Genomic DNA, 27921 nt, shown 5'->3' on the forward strand with positions numbered 1-27921 from the left:
AAATTGATACACATTTTAAACCAAATGCAGACATTGTCTTTAGCTGTAGGTCTTTAGCAGCACATTATGGCGGCCGTAAACAATTTCAAGAAATATGAAAACATGACATAAGTAACTTGACCAAATGGCAATGGCTACTTTCACCCAAAGCTATATACGACAAAGCAGACACACGCAATCTATTTACACACACCCGATAACTGTTTGTTTAGGCATCCCAATCCAACCTAAAATAAATAGCTCTCTCGATATATGTGCATGTATGAAAATCAGTTTTTAATTTCCGTTGAACCACGCGCAGCAGCGATTCTCAAATTTAATAACAGCTGTGAGTTTTCAGAAGCGAAAAACTGAAGCGTCGAAATATTATTTTTACCTAAATGAAAACAAAAACGCAACAATGTTTACAGCTTCTTTTTATTTCCCAAATTTTGTGCAATAGATATAAAATCAAGAATCAGGTAGAGTCTGAAGGAGAAATATTGAAGAAATGTATTACAAGCAGAAGAAGAAGAAGAAGGCATCGCAAAAGGTCATGAACTCTGCGGTTACACACAGAGTGAAGAGTCACACAATCTTTTGCCTGTGTTTGCGTTTCGTTTGTATTCAATTCGGTTCATGATTTGTGAGATTCGTTTTCTCTTCTTCAACGCTGCTGCTGCTGCTGTTATTGTTGTGGTTGCGGCCAGGCCGGGCAAGGCAAGGCGGCTGTTTATGTTCCACACACGTAGCAGGGGCTCCGGAAAAGTCATTCGGCTACTCCAGAAATAAACAAGCGCAATGGTGGCAGCGTGGCAACAAAACCAGCGTGCCACTGCCGAGACGACGCCGTCACATTCAAAGTGGTGTGCGTTTGTGTGTGTTTGTGTGTGTGGTGGAGCATGGGGGCATGACAGAAATTGTATCTTTTGGATTTGTTTAAAAATAGTTTGGCCGGCAAAAACCAAACAGCAACACAGTCACAATCACAGCCACAGAGAATAGAACCTTGTTAGACTCAGCCAGCCAAAAGTTGAACAGTTCCAAAAATGCAGAAGACCCTCTCAGCGTGCTGATTGAGCAGCTATGGATGAATAAAAAAGTACGGTTGAGACGTTTCGATTGTTTTATGCCCACTAAACAAATCAGACTTTACAGCGCATTAACGCTGTCTAATTATAGCATTTATCTAACAATAAACGTGTACTTTTTGTTATCTTTATACGTTGTTATCTTCATAAAGTTTACAGAGACTGCATAAGATCTTCTGTGTATAACTTTGTTGCCTTGGTCCATAAATTACATGAGGATTTGTTTTTTATGTGAAACCGAACTGAACCTGAACTATTTATGTATGATATTATATAGCCTAATCTTATCTTTCTTTGCTACCTGTCTTGCTCGTTTCAGGTGAGTTTACTAAGCGCGTGCTATCAGAGTTGCGATAACGCTTTGGCTGCCTATTGGTAACAACAGCAACAACAACAACAATTACAACAATGAGCAACTATTGTTGCTGGGAAATGTTATAGAAAATGCCGACGGCGCTGGGCTGAAAACTTAACCTGATTGGCTGAGTACACAAATTGTCTATTATCTATACTATAGATTGTTAATTTTTAATTGGTTTAAGCAGCCATTGCTACAGCACTGAGAACACTGAATAGTAAACATTGCACAGAGGGAGGGAGAGAGAAAATGAGTTGTTTACATGTGAGTGAGGGAGCGAGAAGCAAACGCGGCGGCGGCTCATCGATATTGTCTGACGTTGAAATTTTATGAGCAAGGCTATAAAATAAGCTCGGTTAATTGCTTTATAAAAATGGGCGCGCATGGAACGACCCAACTGAGTGTTGACTACCGTTTTTTTCCAAGTTTCTTTTCAAATGATTAACTGACTAATTGGCTAACTGCCCGATTGACTTACTGAGCAAACGAACGCGAAAGCGAACCTTAAGCTGACAAATTTATGCACTTTGTTTGTCAAAAGGAAAAAAGAAAAAGGAAAACAATAAGTTTGTCAATAGAAGAACCCTTCGCCGTTCCTTAGCGCACGCCTTGTATGAATCTTAATTAATTTTGAAATATTAACAAATTATGTGCATACGCAACATTTTGCCTTGGTTCGGAGTTGAGTTTGGAGCTTAGGTTTGGGTTTGCTTTTTGTTACGGGGTGTGGCTTCCTGCCTGTGTGTGCACCATGTTTAGTCTTTTATCTCTTGGCTTTTGTTATTTTTATTTTTTCTTATTTTGACTCATTAGGAGCACTTTTTTTGTGTGCCCAGCATTTTCCACACAAAACTCTTTACGCATTTAATGTACAAGCTGTTTAGGTTCGGGTTTTTCTTGCTTACGTGGCGGCATTTTGCTCGAAAATTGCGCACATGGGAACTGTTTTGATTTGCGGCCAATTTTTGCCGTTGGCGCGATGCCTTGCGCCACTTTGACCAACTGCGAACAACAACAACAACAACAACAACAACAGCAACAACAACAGCAGCTGCAACTACAACAACTGTTTAACTGTTTAAATCGACATTTGCAACGTTTTTTGGCAATGACAAGTTGATTTTTTTTCTCTGTGTGTTATTCAGCTTCTCTCTTTTTCGGTTTGGAAAAATTGGCTTACAATTTACGAACTTGTTTAGCAATTTTGCGAACATGTTTCATTTAGTTGTATGTGTGTGTTTTGTTGCAATTACATTTTGGCTTTTTGCTGCCAAAGATCGAACTCAGCAGGTGGAAATCAATCATCGATTTCATATGAGTAATTTTCAGTTGGTTTCTAAAATGTTTTTTTTTGTTTTTGTTTGGCTTGTATATCGAATACTCAATTAGCCAAATGACACAATTTCTCGAGCTTGTCATTTTACTTTTACGCTTCTAACTCAGCGCGCGTTATTTTTAGCTTTAAAAACCATCTCAAATTTCCGTAACAACAAAAAAAATTACTAAGAAAGCTGCAGTCGAGTGTGCTCGACTGTGAGATACCCGCTAGCAATTTTCAATTGAAGTAAATGAGTGCAGTATTATTCCTTAAATATACCAAATTAATGTACTAATAAAAGACTAAAATATACTGAACGATATATTTAGTATATCAGTAATATATAATATAATGATACCCATTACCAATTTGGAATAGTATGGTAATAAAATATACCGAAGGCTATATTTGGTATATCAATATACTAATACATTTAATATGTACCACAGAGTACAAAATATGACAGATTGTGACTCAAAGCAACTAAGATACCCGCTACCTATTATTATAGATGCAAAATAGTGTGGTACTAAAATATACCAAAGTCTATATTTTGTATCTATCGATATACTAATACATTTAGGATATACCAAAGAGAACAAAATATGCTAGGTTGTCACCCAAAGCAACTAAGATACCGACTGCAACAGTCGCTGCTTGCCATACAAATAGAATACCCTTCTATGCCATGGGTAGCGGGTAAAAAATACGTGGAAGCGTCGTATGAGACATGCTAAGCACACAACTAACACTTCAAGGGTAAAAAGGCATTTCCAAAAATATATCTGATTACATGTTAATTGTTTGCATTTTGCTGCTGTCGTTTTGACAGTAATTTGTTGTACAACTTGTTGTTGTTGTTGCTGCTGATGTTGGCCACGCAAATCGACACGCCCACCTACTTCTGGTTGCCGCCCATCGTGTGCCGTTGTTTGAGTGTGGTCGAAAGCGGCTGTCGATGTTGCTGCTTGCTTGTTGTTGGCTAATTGTAATCTCGAAGCTTAATGTCAAGTTGCAAGGTTGCCGCGCTGTTGCACATACACGCACACTCACACACACACTCACACACACTCGTCTCGCTCGTGAGATCTACAGTTATTTGTTTTAATTGTGTGCGTGTGAAAAAAAATAACAAAAATTGTCGTAATGTTGTTAATGCTACAAGTTGTTGCTGCTGTTGCTGTTGCAACCCACACACACGCTGCGATGTTGTCGCATTAAAACATCATTTGCATTTTTTCATTTCAATTTCTGTTTCTAGAGTGTGTGTGAATAATGGAATAATGTTATTTACTTTAATAGAGCTACTCGCAGTATTTGAGCTTGTCTTCTGTGCCAGTTGTTGACAGCAGCTTTCCATTTTGGGCATTGTTGAAACTGAAAGTTCAACAGATTCACGCCGCGTTGCCTTGTGCAGCACATTTCACTTCCTTTCGAAAGACTTTGCTCTGGCAATCAGTTAAGATTCATGACTAGCTGAGTTGTTTCGTTTCGTTGTCAAAGGCATTCTGGCGTGTCGACGAGCACCTTCACTTTATCTACTACTTTTATTTGCCATGCGAATGCGCATCATCTTATGTGTTGAAATACAGCGCAAAAATAAAAAAAAATCACAAAATCACATTGCTATCATTGTCTTTGTTCGCCCCCCCGAGGCATTTGACACATTTCTCTTGCCATATTCTTTTGTGGCATCTTAACCGTTTTGATCTTTGGCTTTATGGCATTAGTTTTAATGCCCTTTCCTGGGGGCCACTTCTGGTCATTTGGCAAAAATAATAAAATAATCATAATGCGGATTTTGTTGCCAGGCAATCGCTTGACTCGCTTCCAAAGTCTGTCTCTCCCCCATCAAATTATCTCATTAACAATTCTTAAAATATAATTTTGTTGCCGTTGTTGTTGTTGTTGTTGCCGTCGCTTATTAAATGACACCGACTACACGAAAGAAAGAAAATAATAAAATAAAATATAAAGTGTATAGAGAATGAAATGTGCTAAGAACCGAAACGAAATTAGTCACGATGTTTGTGTTTTTGGGTGAATGAGTATTCACATTCATTCGTATTCGTAACAGTATTCTGTATGAGTTCTCGATATAATCAAAACGATTTATATTCCAACTTTTTTGTGTGTGAGTCTGTGTTTAAGGTGTTGTTTTTTGCTGCTCCGTTCATTTCATTTGCACCAATTTAACTTTAATTCCCATTAATTTGATTGTCAAATATTTTCAAATTAACGAGAGTGTCGTTCGTTTATTGCGCAATGATTGCCTGTAATTAAACAATTTTAATTCAAATTGCCAAAATGAATTAGTTAAAACTCTGCCCTATCTCTGAGAAGAAGATTATTATTACTTAGGCTGTCAGTCTTCATTCATTCATTGATGAAAAAATTGTGATTAAAGCATCATCAAATTGTCACATTCAATGACTAATGGCAATTAACTTGCACTCGTACTCGTACTTGACGAAAGACTCTAATAATAAAGCATATTACTTCATCAAAAAGAAAAAACTTTGACAGCTATCAAAATAATAATAATAATAATATGAATATTACCATAATTCCAATATCCATGTATGCACACATTGTTGTGTGTTTTTACGGCTATTTGCATGCTCCTTTTAATGGGCAAATTATACAATCTGACTAAATTGCATTGCTGCTATGTCATTCTCTCCACATTTATTGAAAGAACGAATTAAATTAATTGAAGCTGCGACGCATTAGCAGGCAATTGCTGTATGTCTAATACTCTGTATGCCTTGAATGTCACAAAATTGGGTGTGGTTGGATATAAAATAAGATTTTACTTTTTTTAACTGTTAACTATATTAAGAAATAGAAATATAGTTCTACAAATATCACAACTCAATACAAATTTCAATATTTCTTAGGGTATCTTGCAGTCGTAGCTTAATCTCTATTCCGAATTAATTCGCAATCTAAAACAAAATTTGCGGAAAATAGCGTTTTGTTTAACTAACAATTTATACATTATTCCATGTTATTGTTAACACAATATGCACATTTATCGAATGTTTTCAAGTATTTATACGCTTGTATGAGTAGAGAGCATTGGATTGAAAGAACTCAGCCAGCTGGCCAGGTGGAAACTATTGAATTCTTTCTTTTTTCGGGTTCGGACACGTAACCGTGACTTCTCGCAAGTTTTTGTTATAGTATTTTTTCCCTTTTATTTTGTTTTTGTTGTTTTTGGAATCAAAATTGATGAAATATTCTCATTTCATGTTGCATAAATAAACAACTTTATATTTTTCGTTTCGTACGAATGGGAAACGGGGCAAAAAAAAAAGAAACAATCAACAGAAAAATATAAAGAAAGAAAGAAAGACATGCTCGCATATGCACAACGAAAATAATTATTAATATGTTATTGTCATGTTTTGTGTCTGTAGTAGTTTTCATGAGAATTATTTTCCTCTGGCATTTTGTGTGTGTTTTAGACAAAATGTAATTAATATTTTGCCGCGAGTGAAACATAAAAATGCGATTGAACCATTTGTGCATTGTTTCAAAGACAGCAAACGGAACATGTTCTCTTTTTTTTATTATTGATATTTAATGGTTTTAATAAATGCTTTGTTTAAGTCACTTGCATGGCTTTTGCTTGATATAAATGGAAGTTTTATATTAGCAGCAAAGAGCGAATAATAAACTGGAGCTAGAGTAACAATTTTTGTTAGATAATTGGACATACTTTTTACTCTTTGGTATATTTTGAATGTAATAGTATATCGATATACCAAATACTGCCTTCGGTATATATTTTATTCTATGGCATATTTGGAATATAATAGTATATTAGTAAACCAAATATTTCTTTCGGTATATATTTTACTTTATGGTATATTTTTAATGTATAATTATAAGGATATACCAAATATTGCCTTAGGTATATATTTTACGCTATGGTATATTTTGAAATTGATAAACCAAATATTGCCTTCAGTATATATTTTACTTTAAGGTATATTTTCAATGTGATAGTATATCGATATACCAAATATTGCCTTCAATATATTTTTATACCCGTATGTAACAGGTAGAAGGAGGCATCTCCGACCCTATAAAGTATATATATTCTTGATCAGCGTCAACAGCCGAGACGATATAGCCATGTCCGTCTGTCCGTCTGTCCGTATGAGCACCTAGATCTCAGAGACTATAAGAGATAGAGCTATAATTTTTTTTCGACAGCATTTGTTATGTTTGCACGCAGATCAAGTTTGTTTCAAATTTTTGCCACGCCCACTTCCGCCCCTGCAAATAAAAAAAATCGAATAACAAGCGTAATTTTAAAACTAGAGTTAACTATAGTAGTTATGATTCCTGAAAATTTGGTTGCGATCAGATAAAAATTGTGGAAGTTATTAAAGAAATACTTTTGTATGGGCAAAAACGCCTACTTACTAGGGGTCTGAGTTGCTTTGGCTGACAATCTGGTGTTTTGTGCCGTCTATGTTATATTTTGAATGCGGTACTATATCGATATACCACATATACCATTTGGTATATTTTTAGTATTTTTGTAGTATATTTGGTATATTTTGAGAATAATACCGCAAAATATATTGCTTTTATTCAAAATGGGTAGCGGGTATCTCACAGTCGAGTACACTCGACTGTAGCTTTCTTACTTGTTGTATATGTTAATATCTCAATTTGGTATTTCTTAAGGATAATACCGCATTTTTTTGCTTTTACTCAAAATGTTCGATGAAATTTTTCTTAGTTATTTATTCTTTTCTTCACATTTAATAACTGCAATTCCACTTAAGGTATCCATACTTCGTGCATTCCCTTTCTTAGCATATCGACGTGTTCTTGTTAACATCGAAGCGATTCATGTAATAATTTCGCTTGCGGTTGCTTTCGCACTCATATGACCCAATTCCAAGTAATACTCAGTACAAATATTTTGCTTATGTACATAATGTGTACATACAAAATTCTTTGTTGTTTTTGTTATTTTTTTTAATAAAGTATCTTTTGGGCAATGCACTCAACTCGACTCGATACTCATGGCGGTATTTGGTTATATTAATTTTGATTTTATCGTGTTGCTTGTCAACGTTGTGCTTTACCCGTGTCTCCCATAAAAAATGGGTTAAAAGAATACAATAAAATAAGAGGCGCCTGCGCTTGCATACATGTATTTTGCATACAACAAATGTAAAATTAAAACATCGAATGTTTTACGCATGTTGATTGAAATATATACAATATATTGTTAAAGTGTAGACAATTTTTTATTATTATTTATGCACCTGCTGGAGCGTGTGAACCGAACAGAAAAAAATGTGTTGTGATATGATAATTAAACAAATTAAATCAAGTGTCAGTGTGTTATCAGTCCTTAAATTAAATGCAGATATAACAACCACAAATAAAATAAAAGATAGCAACACATTGTTGTGTACATATTTCATATTGTTATGATATGGTTTGTGGTGTTGTTTTTTTTTTGTTTTTGTATTTTTATTTAAATAACATTCACACGTATCAAAAGGAGCTGGGCTGGTTAACCGCAGGCCCAGAAATATTCATATATTCAAAAAAGACGAAAAAAAGCAAATAAATGAAATTACTTGAACACATAAACAGCAACATACACAGACAGAATATGCGAAATTGTTTTGTTTTGTTTTTGTTTTTTTTTTTTTGTGTTTTATTTTGTGCAAATTGATTTTTGTGCGCATTTTTCAAGGCCAGTCAAGGCATTTGTTGAGTTCATGTTTAAGCCAAATGTGTGCGCATGCAGTTGGTTTATGGCCAGAGGCAAAACGGCTTAATTGCAGTGGTTGTGCCTTAGCGTTTTGGCTTTGCCTGACTGGAACGGCTTTAAGTGTTTCGCTGTTGTTGTTGTTACGAGCGTTTGTCATTGCTGTTGCGACAATTTGTTAAAACTCGGCTTGTCACCCACACAGCTTCAGCTTTAGCTTTTTGGCATTGTTCAAAAGGCTGGCAACACCCACACACACACACACATACACAACACACGCTCTGGGAACCCACAGCGAGTCATCTAATTCGCGGCATGAATGGTTTTGCATTCATAAATTAGCCGACTGGCAAGATACTTAGATACACTGCGAATGTGTCGCACTTGAAGTTCGTCGAAGTCGTGAGCAAGCGCAATGCAAATTACTCGAACCGACCAAAACAATCAATCAGCTCAGCTCAGAGGAGACTCTCGTCAATCGCCCAATCGCAATCGCTGCGAATGAGTTTGATATTAATTTGGTTTTAGGTGTCAACTGGCTTGCCTGTCTGCCTGCCTGCATGGCATATCTTATGAGATTGACAAGTTGGGATTAGATTTTGGCGTGAACAAGGTTGTCTGCGGTGGTTTTGTTGTGTGTGGAAGTGGAAGTGGCACCTCGTGATGCCAATTCTTGTATGCAAATCAATTGTGCTTTGCTATGCTTGACTTGCAGACACCCAGCAAATAAAATACAAATACATGGCACATCAATTCAAATGAACCGAAATTCCTGCTGCATATTTTGACACTCGATTTTAATTGAACATTATGTTCGCCTCTAAACAACAAGCGCATAAATAAATTATACACAAAATAGAAGAAGACAAATGATTTCCACCGCAGAAGAAACAAAGAACACACAGTGGAAAATCCAACTCGATTGCACATAATTTTAATTTGTGTGTTGGATGAAAAACAGAAGCAGCAGCAGAGCACACAAACACATCTACATACTAGATAGCTATTTTTTGCAACTGCCAGAGAGGGGCGCAAAAAGCGAGAAGAAGAAAAGAAAAAAAAAACAGCAGCAATGAAGAGGCAAATTAATAACAAGACATGGCTTCTTGTTGTAGCTGTCCAAGAACATTAAGAGGCGGCCAAAGAACTCATTAAGAGATGCGAGCGACAAGTGAAATATTGAATGCAGCATGGAAATTGTCGCAATAAACATGAAAAATATGAGCATGCCCCATTTGTTGTTGTTGTTTTTGCTTGGCTTTAAGTATGCGTTGATTTCACTCAAATAGATGTGTTCAAAAGCAAATTAAGGGCAAACTTGCAATCGGAATGAAGCAGCGCACGCAACTTGAAAAATTCTTTAATGGAAATCTGCGTTTGAGATCTTTTGTCTAAGCAATAAATGCAATCATGACAGCTGTCAATATTAATCGGTCAAATGTCAGCTCGCCAAACTGACAGACAGACAGACAGACAGACTGATGAGCATATCGTTTAAGACAGAGAGATAGACATCAACGTGAGTTGAATTGGGGAGAATCGAGATGAATAAGCCGTGGAAATTGCATTTGCATATGACGAAGCCCAATGAATATGTGTAGCTTGAGGGGATCAGGTCACAAGCATTTGAATCGAATTAGTCACTGGCAAACCGAATTGATAGTAGCATTTAGATAAATTACAAAAATTAAACCAAGCCAAGCCAACTCAAGCCAAGCTGAGTTGAGCTGAACTGAGCTGAGCAAGCTCAAGCCATATGCGCAGGCGGCTTAATTAATAACTTGCCCCCGCTATCTCACTCTGTATCTATGTAGAAGGCATATATCTAATTCTTTGTGCGCTGCGTCAGGCTGAACGAACTATAATTAAATCCTCATGTCCGTTTGCCAACTCTCTGTGACCATTTAAGGGCATTGCTTGAGTTGGCGAGCAGGTTGTCGGCTCCACTGCGATCTCTCCTCTGTATGTAGGTGTCGATTGGGTCGAGTTTCGCCAATCTTATAATTATCAATGAAAGATCTGAGTATATGTATATACATTTATTTTTTCTGTATTCATTAACAAGTTGTCAGAGCTTATATGGCGAGTTGTTGTTCATTCATTCATTCATTCTTTCAAATGCCGCCGCTCTCTTCTTAATGCAAGTCAAGTTTTAGTCATAATTTACATGTGTCTGCTTATGACTCTATCTTAGAAATTCAAATAATCTAACAGCTAAATATGGCTACGAACAGCACAACCAAATTTGGCGCCTAGAAGAACGTTTTCTGTGTCTGTGTGTGTGAGTTTGTGTGTGGGCAAAACATTTTCAAGTATTATTATTATTATGAGTTTTGTGTTTCTTCGTCTTCTTTAATTTTATTGCCACAACCCCCGCATGTGGATTTTTAAGTGGTTTTTGAGTCTTTTGCCCACATTTCAAATATTATCGCCCATTGCCATAAACTGGCCGAAAAGTCAACAAATCTCACGACTGTTTAAAGGATATGACAAATTCTTGTCATATTACAGCATGTGTGTGTTGAGATGCATCATAAACTTTTCAGAAATAGACTTTTGTCTGTTGGGCCATTTGGCTCTTTGGGTCTGCTCTGCTGCTAACACTTTTTGGGTGCATAATTTGAAGGCTTTATGACGCCCTTCTGGGATCTTTTGCTCCGTTGACTGTTTGCCGAATCGCTCGGTTGCCACATTTTGCAACATTTTATATTTAGATTCGTGTTCTGTAGCGTTGCACATAATGTGTGTGTGTGTGTTTGCCTCAGCGAAGCTGAGTCAATAAATTGTCAAATTTTATGCATAGCGATTTTGCAGTTGGCAAGAATTCGCATTTCGCAGTTTTGGCAGCCAGAGGGCAGCTAAAACGAGGCCGAAAAAGTTCAAGCAATCTATGAACATGATTTTAAGTAATGCCATTTAATTACATGCTAAGTTTATCCCTAAATATTTCTAATTAAAATGAGAGATTCAAATGTGTTTTTGGTTTACTAGGAATTGATATTATTAATATTGACTGAATTTCATCATGGAAAAGCTTTGATGAATTCTCAGAAAATGTGCATTGATTTTGCCTTAGATTACAAACTGTAAAAAAACAGTAAAAGCTCGAACATATTTATTGCTATTGCAGTGAAATATTGTGGATGCATTGCATTGTGTTTATTTTGAGAAATGGTCTAAGCAAATTGGCTGGCAAAATGCATATTTCTCAATTTACATTTACGAAGAAGCCAATCGCAATCGTTGAGTATCGCATTACGAATCGAAAACTAATAAATAATAGTAATTGTGTGCTTGAGAAGGCGCCATAAGTATAGCCTATGCCATAACTAGAAATGCGATTAATAATTTTCCAAGCCAAGTCATGCATCAAATTGATGTCATACAGTGGCAAATTCTTAAGTCATTTGGACGTACGCCCCCCCACACTTTGAATATATATAAACATATATATATAGATATAGTATTCGCATATATCATGGCGAGTTGGGTGACAAATTGTCGGAGCGCGGTGGCCATTGTGTGTGACAACTAGACAGGCACATGCCAAATGCAAACAACACAATGCAACTGAGAGCTTGAGCTTATCCAAAATGCTAAACAACGAAATGTTGATCATATCAATTGTAAAGGCGCTGTCAACTGGCACAGTTGGGGGCAGTAGCAATAGAGTTAGTTGTTGTTGCAGTTGTTGTTGTTGTTGTGGTCACAAATGTGTGAATTATGGAGGGGACAATGAGGCGTATGCGCAACGTGGCATTGCATTTGGCATACAGTCACAACAACAACTGCTGCGTTTGGGCAAAGTTTATAGTTGGCGTAATTTTTAAGGCAAACGAATGCCATAATTCGTTTATATATAAACCAAATGATTTCATTAGGTGATAAATTCAATGCCCAGTCCCAGCCACAAGTCATAGCACTAACAAGTTGCTCGCCGATCATTTTGCATCTAATAAATTAGCAACATTAATGTTAAGTAAACATTCACACGCTATTATTCGCATATGCTGGCACAATTTGCTGCCATCGCTAAGCAGCTTAAGAGGGGAAATTAAGCGTCATTTAATACGCGCATTTAACAACGTGACAAATTGCCACTAGACACACAAAAAAACGAGGACAATTGAATATGTTTTACATTACATTGTTGATGCTATTGTTGTTGTTGTTGTCATCATTGCATATATTTTGATTAATGAATGATCTTTTCTTTACAGAAATTGCACGCGTACGCGCCTCACTGTTCCAGATCAATGGCGTTAAGAAGGAGCCGCTGACGCTGCCCGAGCCAGAGGGTGCCATGGTAACGCTGAACGAGAAGGTCTATGTGCCAGTGCGTGAGCATCCAGATGTAAGTACACACATAGAGAACAGATTGAACGATGATCTAATTTATGAATCGAAGCACATTTGAAGCGCTTCCGCTAATTAGAATTGACAGCACGATTGCTCAATGAGCCTCAATGAGCAACTGGTACACCGGAAATCGCTTTAAGGTGCGCCCTCTAACAGCCCGCAAAAACAAAGTAAAGTAAAAAGAATACGAGACGCTGCTGTTGCTGTTGCTGCTGCTGCAACAAATGGGCGGTTAGGTAACACATATACACGTGAACACACCTCGCAAGACAGCTGATGGAATCAGTCGGCTGTTAAGTTGTCCAAGACATGGCAAATGCCTTTTGGGCTCTGACTCTGACTCTCTGGGCTTGCCTCAAGACTTAAGACATGCAAAATGCGTAGCTGTTGCGCTCACTGATGTTGCACATTGCCACAACTTACACACACTACACATATATAGAGCTGTCTATCTGGCTGTCTATTTTCTAGATATATGTATATGTATATATGGGTTAGACAAAATCAGTGAAGCGTTTTAGGAAGTCGCTTGTCGTTTTGGCTGCTTCGCGTTTCGTTTCGTTTCGTTTGTAGGCGTTTTTTGTTTTGCCGCCATGGCAAATTAGAATTTGATTTAATTTTATGCAATTTCAAATGTGTTTTGCTGTTCCATCTTGTTTCCCCTAGTTTTTTGTCTTTTGTTGTCGTTTATTTTATTTTGTTTTTTTGAAAATTGTTTGGGTGTAGTTTTGGCTTATTTATGGCTGACAGCAATCGTGAACTGGGAGCATAGAGTAAATTTATTTCATTGCTTGACACAATTAACTTGAACATCTCGCTCTTTCTCCCCCATTTGTTGTTGCTCCACATTACTGCATAAATTTAAATGCATTGGGGCAAAGATGAAAGCAATTTTTGCCTCGAACAGCTGTTTCAATATTTTTGTTTAGCAAATGGCGCTAAACATTTGCGGCGACACAATGTCATTTTGTTGTGTTTATACTTTAAAGCATAGAACAAGAGACGAGCCAGACTACCGTGGATAGAATTTTGATACGATTGTGTTTATTTTTTATAGCAGCAAAAAAAAATCGATTAAAGTCTATTAGTTTTAACGATTCTCTGATTGATACACAACAAGAATATATTAAATACTTTTTATGTCTATTACACACACATTGAGTATATATTTTTATAAAACTTCAATTAGCAAAAGAAACAACAATCCACTGTTTGTGTGTATTGGTAGGAAAGTTTTATTGGATTTTATACAATTCTTGATTTGGTTCAAACCTCTTGCTATCACTTGGGACTTTCGGTATGCAAATTTTCTGGTTTGCTGCTAATTAGCAAGGTTGATAAACAGTTAGAAATGTGTAAGAACTGAATGAATCAGCTAAGCGATACCCTGGCTAAGAGTTTGCTGTGTGAAAAGTAAAGCAATTTGTTGGATTCTAAAATATTTACAGAGTATTCGAATAAGTTTTAAGCCAATGGTTAAAACATTTGTCAACCGTTTTTAGCATTAGTTAATTAATTGATTTGAGATATTGCATAAGTCTGGCAGCCACATTTAAGAAGCGCTCATTAATATAAAGTTCTTGTATTTAAATTTTTTTTTTCCTCTCGTTGCCTTCTTCAAAGAGCATAGGGAATTGGAAATGAATATGAATGAGTTAAGTCATAAATTAAAAATGAACAAAATTTGGCAGAATAAAATAAAAGCGAGCAGAACACACACAACTGATGATGTTTGGCATTCGGTTCTGACGGCGGTGTTTTCTCGTTTTCTCGATGGAAATTGGCACAGCTCAGTTGAGATTTACGACCGGAGGGCATAGGTTTTATAGATGTGGCATCTATCTACAATATATATATCGCATCGCATCGCATCGAATCGTATCGTATATAGTATTGACTTGTGATATTTCAGGTGTGCGCTGCTCTGTGTGTGAGCTTTCGATGTATCTATTTTTAATTCTAGCAGCTGTAGATTTGATTTGTATTTCTTTTCGGTCTTAGGTGTGCGCGGGCGTTTCACCGTTACGATAAATCATTTCATTTAATTGCAATATTTCTAGCTCGATATAAAACACATTCACGTACAGAAGCGAAATATTTCAGTGATTTTCGTGTGGTTATAAAGCAAGATAAATTGCGTTTTGAATCGCACGAAAAACACTGAAGAAAATGCAACAAGTTTGCACAATGTTTATTGTCAAGCATACGATACAATATGGCAATGCTATATATTATATATGTATATGTGTCTGTATAGGTTGTTGTTATGCTTTTTAGTGCAACCTCGTCATTGGCCATAAATTTCCAAGTCAGTGGCAGCCACAACCAAATGTTGTTGTTGTTGCTCTCGGCAAAAATAATCGCCTGTATATAATTTATACCATATTCAACAATGTAAATAATGATTTGTCAGCCGGCTGACAACCGGCAACAAACAAACACCATGTAAATAGACAACAATTTGTCAACACTACGCAAGAGAGGCTAAACTAATGCAGTGTGGATCGCATCGCATCCAAGACCACAAAATGCAGCTGCGTTTTGTTGTCGTCGTTGTGTGCATTGTTGTTGTGTCCAAAACATAAATACAACTTAATTAAACTCGGCAATGTCTGTTGCAGCGAACGGCCACAAAGGCATTAAACAGTTTACAATTAATTACTGTGAAACTATTAACGCTCGCATCGCAAAGCTTCGGCCACAGCAGTAGACCAATTATCGCTCCTTAACTGTCCTCCCCAAACCGTTGACGCACATTCGTCTGTCTCTATTTTGTATTTTGCTTTTGTTTTTTTTTGTTTTCGTTATTCTCTATGCTTGTCCATTCGTCTCGAGTTGCTTGTCTGTCAACGCGCATTGCTCATACGCCCCGTGGCGTGGCTCGCACATCTGCGACAGTTTGACCCACTGCGGAATTTATATACGCTAGATAAAAGCGCAGATAAATGCTGAAAAATCTAAGCAGCAGATAAACTCGATGAAAGCTGTCATAAATCTATAGCTCATTATATAACGATTTTGTTTAGCGTCTTGGATTACAGATGACTAAGATGGCATCAAATGCTTTGCTCTTTCAATATCTTTATGGTGTTTTCTTTCAGTTTCAACTTTCGAATTTAATTGCCCCGAGAGCATTCATTTATAACTTTCAATTTGTTTGGCTGTCACTTTTCTATGCATCACTTTTTGTCGTTTTCCTTCTTTTAACAGCGCTGTTAACGACTTTAACTTCAATGTTAACCTTCTGTCAGTTCTGTCGAGTCCTCGCTTCTCTGTCTGCAGTCATTAGTAATCATCACAAGCAGTTGAAATATTTATGCTAAATTATATTCAAAGTCTGTCGAAGAGCTGAACAAAAAAAACAAAGCGCATTCGTCAGAATAGTTTATTTAACTTGTGTGTTTGTTTGTTCGTTTATTTTTGAGTCGTAAATAAAGTGGCAATTAATCTGAAAACTGCAGCTGATTGGTCATGAACATAAAATGCTAATTACTTGCAACTAAAATGCTCATTTTCGTTTTGAGTTATTTAATAAGTAGTACAAAAATTAAAAAAAACAGCTAAACTGACTGACTGACCGACCGACAGTCAGACTGTCCAGATGGCAAGTTTATTTTTGTGTTACATGTCTAACTTTGATTTATACAGACACACTTTTTGTATTCAACTGTCGCGTAATACACACTTCCACAGACGGATGTATAGATAAGCCCAAGTATAAATATATTGTATATACTAAATACTATATATAGTATATACATAGTTGTAATCTATTTGATCTACGCCGACTCACAGTTGCTCAGAGTTTTGCATTTTTCTAGCTAACTGTCGGCTAATATGAAAAGATGTTTTGTGCTCTTTTCAAAAGTATTTGCAAAATTTGTGTGTGTGTGTGTGTTTGCAAGCTCAAAGCTAAAACTTGGCTTAGATGCTAGCATAATGATTTACTATATTTGTCTTTTAAGTGACTAAAGTTGTCTCTGTCCATCGATGAGTGTTTGTGTGGCCTGAAATGTTTGTCACGCGTGTTGATAAGCGGCTTTTGGCCAATTTGACCATTACTTGATTTTACTTGGTCTGGTTTTTTGCCAAGGCAACCGCAATGTCGTTTTCCATTTGCCATTTTCATTTTCCGTTTTCCATTGCTTATCATCAATTTATAATTTTGGGTGCATTTGTATTTTGTGTTTTTTTTTCATTTACCTTTTGATGCTTGCCTTTTGTGTCTTATCAATTGCTGTTGCCCTTTTTGTTGTATATATTTGATGTAGCAATATATTTATAATTGTTGTTCGAGACTCTTATCGCCGTTCACAATCTGTAATATAACCCAAAGAGAGAGAGACCCTCTCGACGCCAGCTACAAGTACAACATTTATTCAACAGTTTGCAGCTACTGTCTGAATGCTTTAGTCCCGCATCTGTTGTGGCACCTTTGTCAGCAAACAGCAGCAACATGTTTGCCTTATATCTTTGTTGGTGCCTCCATTTGTGGCACGCTTTCCACTTGAGGCGCATAATTGCCGCCATACAGCTTGTGTCATTATTGATTTACAATATAACCCACGAAATAAAACATGTTCACCACGTTGATGCAGCCAGCGAGGCAATTCTTTTAATTTATTTGACTTTATCAAATATTTAAGCTCTCAGGGCCAATGCAATTTAATTTTCGATGAAGCGCTTCAGTGTTTGCTGTTTTTAATTAACAACCTTTCTTTTTTTTTTTGTATATGTATATATTGTTGATTATGAAAGATGCATAAAATTTCAATGAAGCCGCCGAAAAGCAAACAATGCAAAACACAGTTTCAACTTTTTGGTAGCCATTTAAGAATTGCTTATGATCAAATTTAATTAAGTTCGCGCTCGTGTGATGCAACTAATGGCTGAGCAATTTGCAGTTGATGCGATCTTTGTGCAGCAAAATGCTTGCAACAATTGCACAAATTGTTGCTCGCATCGTCATCGCGCTGCATCACATCATCGATTTTGAATAGATTTTTATTTTTGCTAGCTGGAGGCCAGCTAAGAAAAGAGCATGCCACACACACAGACACACACACACACATACATAGATACACATTTGGTGGGTGGTCGCGGCGACTTGTTGCGGCTTGCCCCAGGGCTACTGTTGAACCAGTTTGCCAAGCCATTTATATTTATAACTCTCGGTGTAAATGACTTGAGATATGGCTGTGACTCGGCTCTAATAAATCCCAAACAATTTAATCAGCTAATTTACGAGCAGCGAACAACAAAAGCAACGCTTCAGGGGGGCGTGGCAGCAACTGCTGATATAATTGGCACTCGCCAGCTTGCCACACACAAAAAGCTAGCTTTATCAACGAGACCCCTTCAAATGCCTTCCACACACCAATCTATAAGCCAAAGACTACACTCTACACTCTCCGCTCTTCGTATTGCGGATTTGTGATGCAAAATGCCGCCACTTTGTTGCCTTTGCTGACTTTTTTTTTGTTTTTGTGTTGTGGCAGCTGCTGCTGCAGTTGGCAATCTGTTTGAGTATCTGGCTGATTGGTTTATCGTGGCAAATTCAGGCGTGTCGCCTTAGGGTCATATTACGTATACGCCATTGTGCACATTAAGATTTGAGAGATGGCGAATTATTAAATTTGACTTTGAAAGAATGTTGTTTTGTGTGCAATGAATGATTTGGTTCATGAGTCAACCTTCTAATTTGCTAATGCGTTTTAAATTTTGCGATCAAAATAACCTTTTCCTTATTTTCATCATATTTTCATTAAGATCTTGTTTTATTACTTAATACTTAATTATTATTATTGTTATTTAATTGTTTTGCTCATTTCCTGTGATTTCTGTTTCAGTTCAACTTTGTTGGTCGCATTTTGGGACCACGCGGCATGACTGCCAAACAATTAGAGCAAGAGACTGGCTGTAAGATTATGGTACGCGGCAAGGGCTCCATGCGGGACAAGAAGAAGGTAAGCATCTATTTATATATATAATATATTTACATATTTTTAAATATATGCTAGCATACACTTAATCCATTAGCTGTGAAATTTACTGGGAAATGTGTTTACAAATTGAATGCCAAGTTGCTGCAGCATTCTCTGCATGTCACAGCTAAAAGCAACCAAACACTAAAATTCTTCTCCCCACATATTTGTGGTTTATACTAGCCACATACACATTTAATCTGATTTCAATAGAAATATATTAAAGTGTTGCTCGGAATAGTTGAGCTGGTTGACAGTTGGTTTTGTGGTGCCAACAAATTTAAATATTTGTCAATTAAAAGTCCAGTAAAATTCACAATTCTTGACATGGTTAAAACTGAGATTTATAATCAACGAAAAATTCATTTAATGTGCCAAAAAAGTTATGCCTGAATTGTGTTAATTAAGTAAGCAAATTGGCAATGCCGTGTATTTAATATTCAGCTTGACAATTAAGGCTTTTTTTTCTATATATTTTGCTGCGCCCTGGATCTTGTCACTCCAAAGCTTTTTGATGATTTAATTTCCTTTTCGCATTTGGCAAACAAAGAACGCAAGAGAGCTGCGACTTCTATGAGTTGTGCGCAAATGTGCGCTTATATATATTTTATTTCATTTTTTTTTTTTTGGTTAATTCGCAAGGCATGGCAGCTCGACATAGACAAGAGACAGACAAATATAGTATATACGTATATTTTATTAAAATGTTTACTTTTATAGCGTTGCAATATTTTGATAATTTAGTAGCTAACACCTACACAACACAACAAACATTTGAGTGTGTGTGTGTGAGTCATGTGCATGAAGCTGAAAATATGAAAATAGATTACTCAGATGCTCGGATCTCGGTGAAGAACCCTCCCTATGTACGTATGTCTGTATATAGTAAGAGCTGTGAAATCCATGCAGTCGTGACAGTTCTTAATTTGACAAGTGCTGTGGAATTAGCCAGGCCAGCAGAAGACGAGAGACAAAGACAGACGGACAGATAGACAGACGGATGGATGGACAGACTTTGTGATGCTGTCACTGGACAGCGAACATCAAAAGCCAACTAAACTGACAGCTCGCTGGTCATTTTGAGCTTAATTGATTAGAAATTTAACGAAATTAAATTTAAACGTGACAAACTAAATACTTTTTTTTGTGTATTTTTTGGGTCAAAAGTTAATGCGCTGCCTCCTCCCCAAAACAAATTTGCAGCCTTGAGGCTAAGCATTTCAAGCGTGTTGGCGTTTGGCATTTAGCATTTAGCGTGACGGAAAAAGTAACGAAAGTAAAATGAGAAATACACAGAAATGTATAAAATGCAATTTCATTTATAGCGCAATCCACCCACACTTGCAATATAATTGTTTTGTGTCCATTAAAAGCGAAACACGCGCGTGCAAATGTCGTCTTTGCATTTGTAGGGAAGAATTTGAGGAATTTAACCACAAAGTAGGATCATGAGAAAACTCGATTTCGATAAAGAGATTTTCCAGTGAAATATTTATTTTCTTACTGTTCAATCGGGAAAAGTTTCGATGTTTCCACAGCTGCTCATCTGACGAATCTGTTGAGTTGCATTTAATCTAGGCGAAATGACACAATTCTAATTTTAAATCAATCTTGATGTGATTTATTTGCCAACTTGTGATTCACTTGATTCACTGTGAATCATTTTGCGCATGCAAAAAACAATTGCTTAACTTAATCAGTTAGTTTAAAGTATTTAAAATAACAAGCTAATGAGATCATCTTGATAATTATTCAACCATTGTTTCATTCTATTCTTGTCAACAGGAGGATGCTAATCGTGGCAAGCCAAACTGGGAGCATTTGTCCGATGATCTGCATGTCCTCATCACTGTCGAGGACACCGAGAATCGTGCCAAAGTCAAGCTGGCTCAAGCTGTTGCCGAGGTGCAAAAGTTGCTAGTGCCGGTAAGTCAAAGAAAATGAAGAAATTTAAAAACTTGAAACTTAAAACTTAATGCTTTCACGTCTAAATGTGCAATGCATTGATTAAAAAAATATCTGATTTTAATAATTGCATTAAATGCGTCGGTTTCCCTCCTTTTATTTGAATTAATACTTCACTATTAAACATTGTGATAATGCGTTTGCTGTGTCTATCAAACTGTATAAAATTTAAATTAAATCAAATACAAAGACAACTATTCAAATCTCATTGCTAAACAAATTTGTTAACCAACAAAAATATTAATAATGATTTTTTTTATATTATTTTCATTTCTTTTACCAAAAAAAAATTCTAATCTGCTTTAATGTATTTTGTTTAATACATTGAAAAAAAATACCAATCTATTACTACTACACACACACACACACAAACACCAACACACACATATACACAAATACACACAAACATGCGTACGCGTACTTGTACTAACAGCAAGCCGAAGGCGAAGATGAACTAAAGAAACGTCAACTTATGGAATTAGCCATTATTAACGGCACATATAGGGACACAACAGCGAAATCAGTCGCAGGTACGTCAATCAAGCTCTACTTAGCCTCTAAGTCTCGAAAACTTCAACTCGAAACAAGAAACACAGAAAAACAATAATACAATTAATTAATAATAGCGAAAAGAAAAGCCAAAGAAAACATTGTCTAATCCTAAACAGCCTAATCCCCAGTATTGACTAAAATCCCGCGGCTCTCTCAAATGCGATAAATCGGAAATCGATAACCGATAACTGATAACGATAACGAAGCTAACCAATAATGATATTGTTATAATGATCGAATGTTTTCCATTTAAAAATTTACATGGGTTTTTCTACCACGGGACAGCTTTCTCATGCGTTGGTTCTCCTTCTGCTTCTGTTCTGTATCCCGCAGTTTGCGAAGAGGAGTGGCGTCGCCTGGTTACACCGGACAATCGCCTGCTGACACCCACACTATCCGGATTGGCCACCCAGATACGCACACCTGCCAACGCCCCATTGGGCGCACCATTGATACTTAATCCACGGATGACGGTGCCAACCACAGCGGCCAGCATACTGTCCGCCCAGGCAGCGCCGACAGCTGCCTTCGATCAGACGGCACATGGCATGATCTTTGCCCCCTATCAGGATTATGCGAATTATGCGGCACTCACTGGCAATCCCCTGCTGACGGAATATGCTGATCATAGCGGTGGGTTGTTTGCTAGATAAACTCTCTACACATACACACACACACACATACATAACATATACATACAAAACATTTTTCAACTATCATCGAAATGATATTCAATCGAAGTGAAGATCAGATTGATTCTATTCTCTCACACACACACATATACATATATATTTATATCTTAACGAAATGCGCCATAACTGTTTACACACACACACGCATACACACCGCACACACATACATATACACACATCTAAATCGTATTACACTCAGAGTTGAGTTTGTAGTTAGCCAACGTAATTTTTGTGCCAAACTGCGAGCAATCATAACACTATCAAAACTGCAGTTAGGTTAGAGTACAGAACATCACGCATACGCCTAGTTAGGCAGCAGCAGCATTTTTTTTCGTTTAGACGTATTAACCAAAGTGCAATATATTTTATTTTTACAATCATAGTAGTAGTCTTGTAGTATTCCACACTTAATTATTAATGTTATTCTTGTTTTATATTATTTTCCTATTTATTTCCATGCGCATTTGACATACGTATGTTTTTTTTTGTTATCCTTTGCTCTTGTCCGTCTGAGAGAGAGTATTCCAGCTTCTGTTTTTTTGATTTAAATTTATTTATTTTTTACAGTGCCATAAAGTATGCTATAGAATTTTTTTTGTTTCGATTTCTCGATTGCTATTTAAGTGCACGCTTTTAACCCCAATTTTAGCAACGCTTGCTTTTATTTTCTTAAATGGTTTGCATGCACCACAAATAAAAAAAGAAAAACTCTCACAGCTAACAACAGCTAATGTTTCACTTACTATAATATACAATAATTTACTGACGATCTAACTGATTTACTTTTACCTTTAATTTCTTTTGAAACAATTTCCTATTTTGATCTGAACATGTTCCATATATATAAATATTTACAGTTGGTCGATATATGCATGCCGGCTCCGTCTTTTGAACTTTTTTTTGAATTTGCGTGTGTGCACCAAGAATTTATTTGAAGTCCATAAAATGTTAGTTCTTAGTTCCAGTTGCAAAACAAAACAAAAAATGATTACATTCTGCAGTTGACAGTGCACAACACACACAGAGAGAAAATCTTACTTAAACATTAATTAGCTCTAGTTACAAACAACAACAAACAAAAGCAAACAAACATACATGCATCGATGTGTATATTTATTTAGCAATGAAAAACAAAAATGCAAAATGGCACAACAACAAACAAGAAACAAAAAACAAGAACAACTACAACTACAAAAACAAATACTCAAAAATGCAAATAAGAAGCAAGCAAAACAATGCAACAAAAAAAAAAAAAAAAAAAGTAAAACGCTCGTCAACGTTTTTGTTTAGTTCATAATGTCGCAAAACATTTCTAAAGTCTGGTTAATAAGTGATTTTTAGGCGCTTTGCATGATGAATTTTATTTTATTTATACATTTTTGTTTTGTTTTTCTTTTGGTTTCGTTTCGAAAAAAAATTAAAACATGAGTATATTCTAGTTGACGACAACAACAACAAATGACAGCAAGAAATTGGTTGTTGCTTGTTTGGGAACAATGAAGTATTCTACTTACATAAATACATATTACTTAAAGCCTTCAACTGAGTTGCTGACTTAATTAGCCTTTAGTTTATAATATCCCTCTTTGACAGCCCCGTTCCGAGTTACACATTCGCCGCAATTTCGTTGGAATACTTTATAGCATAACTTTGAGAGTTTTCTTGATTTACATGCAACTCGAAGCGGGCGCTGAATGTTTTCTTCTTAGGTTTTTATAAGGTCTCGACGACTTGTGTTATTTATAGTACTCGTATATTTAGTAGTTTTTCATTTGTTTTTATTTACGGTGTGGGTTGATTTGTTTATTATCGTTTTCAATACTCTTTAAGTGCAATATTTAGCTGATAGCTAATTAGTTTTTAGCAGTATTTATGCACAAATGTACCTTATACGACAAGTTCAAGTTTTACATTTGATTTCCGTAACCGTTTGATTTTTTCCAGCCAGTGCCATTAATATTTTTTCTTTTATTTCGAGCAGCCAAACAATTCTTTTTTTGTAGAATTTTTAATGGAAACTATGCAAACAATATACATATATATATTTTAATATTAGATTATAGCTTAAATCGGAGCCTTGAATCGAGTTGGTGCTTAAACAATTTTTTGTAGACAATAAGTTAGTTGAGGTTCAGGCAGCCGTCCAACAACAATATTTTGCACAACTAGTCAAAAACGTCAGCAAAATGCGATTGATACATAGACAGATAAAAAAACGGACAGACAAATGTGACAGACAGCTGGAAGAATGCTAAAGAACAAAAAGTAGAAAAAAAAACTTGTAGCAGCTTGAAGATATTGCAATATTTTCACACATTTAGGTCTCTCTCTCTCTCTTAAAATCTAGAAATGAGATGGCAAAATTCCCTGGAGATCCATTTACTCAAATGGAAACACGACTATGCTTATCTATACTATATATTAATTATTTAAAGACTAGTTTAACAATTTGTGTGTGTTAAGTTTAATTAGCGAGCTGCTTAAAAATCACTTATTTCCAGATACCGAATCAATTAGCGTTGTTTTCTTACAAAGTGAAAAAAGAAAAACAAACACAAAACAAATAAAAATATATACGACTCATTCCAAAGAAACAGAATTTAAATGTAAATCAACATGCAATACAGTTAATTATAAAGAATTTTTTATAATTTAAAAAGAAAGAAATCGAAGTTGAACTTAATGAAATTGGTAATTAGTGAAAAAGAAAAGCGAAAGCGAAAACAAAAGCAAAAATATGCAGATGTGTGAAAATGTTGAAAGAATTGTTTAAAACAAGCAAGCATAAATATATAGTATATGTTTTTTTCTATTATTAAGCTAAGTTTTGTAGACAATACATACATATATTATATATGCGCCGATAAAACCGTATATACCGTATATATATATTTATTGCCTTGATTATCTCTATCCATATATATATATATATATAAATATTACCATTACCAATACCAATACCAATTTTATATTTGCAATATATAAATCTATATGTATCGTATCGTATATTTTAGTAGGCGCCCTTAAGCAGCAACGTCGATTGGCGGCTAACAGAGAACACCCCTATCAGCGTGCAACGGTCGGAGTGCCAGCCAAGCCGGCGGGTTTCATTGAGATACAGTAAAACATCTCGCTGTGTCACGAGTCAGTCAGTCAGTCAGCAGCAGCAATCGCACACTCACTCACACACACACACCTTTTTGTATTTATATCAAAAGTGAAAAATTTTAAATTTTTTTGAAATCAATGTTAAAACTTCTTATGTGGATTATCGACTCCGCCCGCCATTACGTTCAAATGGGCATATTACATATATTACTATATATACAATTTAGTTCAATTACAATACGATTTACATAATATATATATTCGGAAATATATATATATTGCATTATGTCTATTTCAAATTTACTTTATAATTACAATATTTTTATTTTTTTTGTGAAAAACTGCTTTAAATCAAAAAAAATGTCAATCATCTGTGCTGTTCTCTGCTGCTGTTTGAGTTGAGAGTGTGTGTGTTGCGTGTCCAATGAAACCCAGCCAGTCCAGTTGGCCAGGCCGGTCTGTGCAGCTCCGTAACTCAGTTAACTCAGTCCAATAAATATATCAAGCGCCTCACAGGTTAGTTGTGTTTCTACTCATCTATAAATTTGTTTTTTTATTACACTTTTTTTTTCCTTTACTTGTTTCCCTTTGAGCTGCTGTTGTTGCTATGCTTTCTTAACTGAAGCATAGCAACTGCAGCTCATTTGCGACTTTTTGATTTATTTTCCAAAAATATTAAAAAAAAAGAACAAAAGAAAATGAAATACACAGACAGACACATGCTGAATGTTAGTGCAATAGTTGCTAAAAGTAAAAAAAAATCGGTAAAATCAAGAAAAAAACAATTTGTTGTTTTTTTGTATAACAAAAATATATATTTTTTGTTAGTTTATTTTATTTCTTTGTTGACGACGTTGACTTGTGCCTTTGATGTTTTACAAAAACAATAAGAAAACAAAACAAAAAAAAAAGATTATTATTGAAATAATGAAGAAATGGGTAAGAGATACTTCTATCGATTTCTGTATAAAAAAAAGCAAACGCAATTTTAGTACATTTTGTATTACTTTTTCTTAAGCCATATAATTAATTTGATTATGATCTATATATCTACATCTACATCTATATATATATATGAATTATGAATTTTATATGTGTATCTAGTATTAAGACCCTGTTAGTTTGTAAATTTTACCTTGTATATCATTTAAATGTATGTTGCAATTGAACCGAAAGTGTACCAGAATAAAGATCAATGACTTTTGTTGAAGTGCAACCCAAAACACAGAAAACAAAACAAAAACCAAAAAAAACCAAAACCAGTCTCTTGAAGTTTCATCAAACCGTATGCTCTGGGCATTCGAGCAAATCAATAAACAAAAAAAAAAAAAATTCTTTAAATACGTTTGAGACTAACGCTTTTTGATATCTAACCAAAAAAATAAAATTAAAAATTAAACTCCTTCTATTCGTCGTCGTCACACATAACTCATTGATCACCCTAGAAGATGAGAACACACTTAACTTTTGTTTGCAACTTTTTTAGTCCATTAAGAACTTAACTTTAACTATAAGCTATATGTGTAACGCACACACACACAAATAAACACACACAACTCTTAGCCAACGGTGGGGCCTCTACTGATGTACTACTCTACTACCAAAAACCACCACAATTAAAACCACCACAACCACTACTACATACTACTTGGGGGCGTAACTCTACTATATATACATATATATATTTGCTTAACGTCTGTCTCACCTACCACACACCTTAAATTCGTACATAATACATACTACAATAATAATAATAATAGAGATGACCATCAAATAAAGCAACCAAATAGCTAGTCCCAAATTACTACCACAAAACTACATAAATATTGATTTATGTATATTTAACAGATCGTAATGTTTAAGCTTACTTATCTCTCTCTTTCTCTCTCTCTGGTTATGGTATCAGTAAAACACTCTCTCTATTTCTCTATAGAAATTAAGAATAAATACTTGTATAACGTTTGATAAAATTGCATATGCATTTGCTTCTATAAAATCTCCTCAAGTACTTACACACATACTCGTAAACAACAACACACAGATACACGCACACACCAATACATACGCGTATATGAGACCAATTACTAAATCGACTCTAATGCCACATGCCAAAGAATGTCTGACAATGATGCACAATAAAAATTTCCTTTTGGCTAATGCTAAAAAACAGTTTAAAATACAACAATACAACAACAATTTTTGATGTACAGACTTTAATAATATGAATAAAAGTACAAAGAACACAGAATGTAAATAACGCTTTACCTTGGCATTTTCGATGAAAAGCAAAAATTGATTGATAATTATAATTCTTACTCTTATGATTTATATATATAATTGACAGCCAATGCACTTGCAATTTTATTATTTTCTTTTTATCTAATAATCTTTACAATTTATACTATATAGCATTTACATATGTATAAAAACCATATAAATATCAAATGATATGTGATGTAATATTATTGCTAATTTTAACTAACAAAGGCCAAGTTAACTAAAACAAAGAAAATAAAAGTAAAAAACAAAACAAACAAAAAAACTAGTAAATAAAATGGATTAAAACCAAAACCAAAACAAAAAAAAGAACTATAAAAATAAAACGTTGTTTTGTAAATTACTCGATAAAAAACAATTCCTGAAACAATTCGAATAACCAATAAATGTCTCATTAATAACGATTATCAAATTTTTAATATCTATTTGCACTATCAACGAACAACTAAATGATTTTTTATACTCGTACTCGTATGTATGTGTTTGTCC

The 27921-nt window shown here is 35.3% G+C and overlaps 1 protein-coding gene across 9 annotated transcripts in view; it reads left to right on the forward strand.

Annotated features, from left to right (window-relative positions):
* Nucleotides 1-27921, forward strand: part of LOC132787027 (protein held out wings) — a 39558-nt gene that overhangs the window by 9740 nt on the left and 1897 nt on the right. For 2 of the 9 annotated variants that reach the window (XM_060793875.1, XM_060793874.1), the window contains exons 3-7: nt 12716-12849; nt 18704-18820; nt 20624-20764; nt 21237-21333; nt 21641-21988. In XM_060793875.1, the coding sequence (XP_060649858.1) occupies nt 12716-12849; nt 18704-18820; nt 20624-20764; nt 21237-21333; nt 21641-21988 (837 nt within the window). Of the gene's footprint in view, nt 1-12715; nt 12850-18703; nt 18821-20623; nt 20765-21236; nt 21334-21640; nt 21989-22904; nt 27742-27921 lie in introns of those variants that run through there. The other 7 variants (XR_009632496.1, XM_060793880.1, XM_060793877.1 and 4 more) reach the window with 7 other exon arrangements.

This window comes from Drosophila nasuta, chromosome 2R (genome assembly GCF_023558535.2).
Source record: "Drosophila nasuta strain 15112-1781.00 chromosome 2R, ASM2355853v1, whole genome shotgun sequence".
NCBI lineage: Eukaryota > Metazoa > Arthropoda > Insecta > Diptera > Drosophilidae > Drosophila > Drosophila nasuta.